This window comes from Morone saxatilis, unplaced genomic scaffold (assembly GCF_004916995.1).
Source record: "Morone saxatilis isolate NCDOM2014 unplaced genomic scaffold, NCSU_SB_2.0 Contig23, whole genome shotgun sequence".
Lineage (NCBI taxonomy): Eukaryota > Metazoa > Chordata > Actinopteri > Moronidae > Morone > Morone saxatilis.
In genome coordinates, this window is record NW_023339796.1 from 22,175,238 (window position 1) to 22,179,696 (window position 4,459).

Genomic DNA, 4,459 nt, shown 5'->3' on the forward strand with positions numbered 1-4,459 from the left:
AAGAGAATATTTGACAGTCCTGGATTGAACCATTACAGTTTATATGGGGCAGAGACGAGGGTAATGACACCGCATGCATTAAGTGGCCAACGGTTCGGATCGACACCTGGGCCGCTGCAAAATGACCTTTCATACTCAGCCTTGGTACATGGGTCGCCAGCTCTACCCACTGAGCGCCCATACTTTAACTCTTTTTACTGCAATATTTTATATACTTAGTATATTATATTTACCTTTTCATGCCTGTAATTCCAATATGTCTGTTTGTTACAGTTTTACAAAAAATTCAACTAAAGTAAGTATTCAAGTACACTTTATAAACGGTATCCCGGTGGAGTTATTTAAGTAGATGTTTAAGCTGACTGGATAGCTAGGCACAGGATCTTTAAGCGAAGCCAGTACAGTACAACATCTGTGCAGGAAGTGAAACAGTAACTTAACAGCAACAAAAAAAAAAAATTGTCAATAGCAACACTAATTGTTTACCTTATATATAGGGTGCACAGCAGGCAGCTGTCTCAGAGTAGCCACACAAAACACCTCTATGACCAGATGAGTCCTGAGCAGGTGAGACAGCAGCTGGAACACCTGGAACTCGGAGTGACGCACCCATATCTTAGCCAATAGCCAGGCCAGGGGTGGGTCTCTGGGCAGGAATATGGGTGTGTCGTGGTCCGGAGTCTGCTCAAGCTAAGGATAAGGAGGGCAAACTAATACAGGCATTCCTGTTCCACTACATAAAGGGAACTTCACGATATTATCACCTTATTTTATTACTATTTTCTGTTTATATTGTCTTTATTTTCACATTCTTATATTATATTAATTAATAGCTATATTGTTATTTCAGCTATTATTACATGATGCTAATCAAGTTTTTCTCACTGTCTTTCTTTCTTTCAACTATGCGCATCGTCCGTTCAGGAATATTTAATTTGATGAATCTTGAATATATTGAATGAATCTTTGAATATATGGAATGAATTCTTGAATATATGGAATGAATTCTTGAATATATTGAATGAACCTTGAATATATTGAATGAATTCTTGAATATATGGAATGAACCTTGAATATATTGAATGAACCTTGAATATATTGAACAAGATGTTCTCATTAAGTATGTGTTGCTTTTAGCTTTAATTTTTTCCACAGTTTCATTTTTGATATTACCACACTGTTAATCCCAATAACATATCTAAGTTACAATAAGTAAGCTAACATAATGTAATGCTCTAAAAATTTAAAATGAATTGCTGAATTAATAACTCAGTCTTTTTGAGTGGATTTAAATTAGTTTGACTTAAAGAAGATGCATTTGATGTAATCTTACTTTATTCAGATAAATAACACATTTTAAATAAGTTTAGAAAAATGCTGCACATATAATGTGCTTACTAGTTTTAAGTTGGATTGACTAAATGAAATTGGTACAATTAACCTAATTAAACCTTAATAATAAACACTTTTATCATGCCTAAAATGGTGGAGGTAATACCTCTGCAGCACTGGTTTGCGGAGAAGTATCACAATTTCAAATTAAACACATTGTGGCTTTAAAGAAAAGTCAGGGAGGAGGGGCAACTCAGATACAGTCGCTGGTCCCAACACTGTCCTCCCCTGTCAAGCTACATATACATACACATATATGTGTATATGTATATACATAATATGTATTCAGTACTTTATTCATAATATGCTTCTATCGGATATTTTAACATTAGGTACTATTCATATTAATCCATAATGTATATTTTTCATAGTTAATAGAAAATGAAAAGCACTTTTGACTGTCCATCACTGCGACCCCTCCCCCAGCTTTTGGCTGTGATGTGCAACCCCGAGATTTTTAGCAGCCTGATCTGGCCACCCGTATTAAAAGTGTCTGGGGGTGCCATTGCAAGTTCCCTTGTGTTAAGTGGGTTATGAGTTGGGTGGACATCAAATATTCAGACCATAAGGAGAGTGAAATCCAGACACCAGCAGTAATCTAAACAAGAGCAAAGACGCCTGATGAAAAATACCAGTCCAGAAAAAAATGAATTCCAGGTAGAGCACCCATTTTAAATCCAGGCCTTTCAAAGAATAATTTCACTGAGATTAGAATCAACACATAAATAAGCAGTTTAAGACGGGCTGAGGATGTACTGACTGTGTTACAGTGAATAAGTGAGAGGCACTCTGGACAGTTGGACAGGGACTGTGTTGTATAAGATTGTTCTGTTCTAGTTAGAGATGTAGCAGGTGGGATGCTGATGATTTAAAGCTCCAAGCTGGATGCAGTTTATTCTCAACAACACTCTGTTTATGCTGCGTGTACCTGTGAAGTGTCCTAACCGTGTTTATGATCACTTGTGATATTTACTGACAGAGTGCAGTCACTGATGATGTATGACAACCTACCTGCTGCTGTTGACTTTGCTCATTAAGACACATTATATTCAAGGTGGATGTATGAGCGTTAACTTTGTGACTACATTGTGACTAAGAGCGACAACTACTGCTGACATCTATGGTAAAGACAGAATAGTGCCTCTATCTAATTTTTTTTTTTTCTGGGATACTTTGTCAAGTAGGCCCAACTAAATGAGCAAGTAACTGAAGTGAATCTAAAATATCTCTGATTAAAACACATGGTTGACATGCAACAGTTTAGCATTGTGTCCAATAAGCAAGGCCATGTAGCATTTCCTGAACAGTGGTCACAAATTACAATTATGGAATAAATGCTTAAACATAATGTAACAGAAGTAGAGAAAAGCTACTAGTCAGAACACTGTAGCAATCAAATCCCAGAATTACATGATGATGATTATATTGATGATTGGGCAGCACAGTGGCTCAGTGGTTAGCAATGTCACCTCACAGCAAGTACGTCCTGGGTTAGATTACTGGCTGAAGCAGAGTTAGCATGCTCTCCCCATGTTTGCATGAGTTTCCCCCACCATTAAAACCTTTACGCTAATTCTCCCTAAATAGCTTAGTTGATATTGAACTATTATACAAAGATACAGATACAAATTGATGGGGCTGATAAAAGAATGAAAGCAATGAGTCTGGCATTATGTGTGGTCCGCAGATGATCTGTGCAAATGATTTGTGCATATTGTCTCCCCTTCATTCCATTAATCTCATGCATACACACTCACAGCTTGCTCTTCACTCCCTGTTCCCCACCCACATGCCCCCAGACTAGGAATGTCATAATCTGCAGATTGGGTCCGCTGTGTCATAAAAATGAACATTCTGATTAATAGCAGATGGGCTGCGGGTGGGTGCAATTGGGTGAAGTGTCTCCCCATTAAGAGAGATGCTGTGTGCATTTACTTACGAGACACAGCAGCGTAACTTCATTGATTATTTAAATCTCCAGACGCGCTGACAGGATCAGTGAGGATCAAATGTTAATTAATGTTCTGTGTTCTTCTACACATCCAAAAGGTCACACACAGTCCAGGTTCATACAGTGAAATTGTTTGAAGTAAAGCAGCTGTTCTCCTGATGAATCCTGAGCTCCATCAGAACCGTCTAAAAGAAAATTTCAGAAGCTAAAATCTGAATTCTTCTGGAGAGTTTCCTCAGTCCTGTTACGTCTTTCATTTACTGCAGATGGAAATGTGGAGGGAAATGTTTAAAGAAAAGTTATACTTTTAAATTACTGAAAGCAGCGTCTATAATCTTTAAGGTACACTGATAAAGAAGATACTCATACATCAATCCAACGCACAATAAAGAAATCACTTGGAAAGCATGTACTGCATAATTTACATAATTTAAAAGGAAATATAGCCTACAGGGACCGGTAGAGGTGGAGTGAAAGGTCTACGCCAGTGCGGATCTCTACATCAGAGAAAGTAGTTTGTTGGGGTGGGTGGCGGGTGGATAATTTATGCGTACATGCGGATTCGGATGACATTATCGCTACCTCAAACACACCTGGTGGAGATCTGCACTCTTTTAGTTTACTTTGTAGCAGTCACATCCTAGCTTATTTAATTACAGCCACAGACAGTAATACCAGAAAAATGTCATCCCAACACCAAATGGCCACTTCAACATCATAACCAATGCATAGCAGAAGCTGTTAAAATGTTGATAGTCTGTTCAGAAACCCAGTTGTTACTTCACTTCTTTCCATGGAGTTATTATTGGACCAAGGGTTATGGTATGGCCTGCTGACCCTCTGCCAATGGTTGTTCTCAATTCGTTCAAAGTTCCAGTGGATAGTGGCTGTCTGCCGGTGTGATTTATGTGGTGAGCTGCCTTGTTGTCCTCATGTTTTATGGCGGCTGGCAAAAAAAAGTGACCCACTGCAGCCTCCCATGGCTCTGAAGTGTGTTTTCGGTGTCTTTGCGTTTCCTGGTTAAAGTCACCAAACCAGCTACAAAGCAGATACGCGTGTGGCCTGAGGGGTCTTCAGAGGCACTTCAAGACTGCTTCTCCACCACCGACTGGAGCA

The 4,459-nt window shown here is 38.8% G+C and overlaps 2 protein-coding genes across 2 annotated transcripts in view; both read right to left on the reverse strand.

Moving 5' to 3' along the window:
- Positions 1 to 690, reverse strand: part of LOC118335025 (polyunsaturated fatty acid 5-lipoxygenase-like) — a gene marked incomplete at its 5' end in the record, with an annotated part of 6,592 nt that extends 5,902 nt beyond the window's left edge. Inside the window, 1 exon segment of the mRNA XM_035671198.1 lies at positions 487 to 690. Coding sequence (XP_035527091.1) covers positions 487 to 690 — 204 coding nt within the window.
- The window catches only part of brinp2 (bone morphogenetic protein/retinoic acid inducible neural-specific 2), a gene marked incomplete at its 5' end in the record, with an annotated part of 97,383 nt that overhangs the window by 53,038 nt on the left and 39,886 nt on the right, over positions 1 to 4,459 (reverse strand).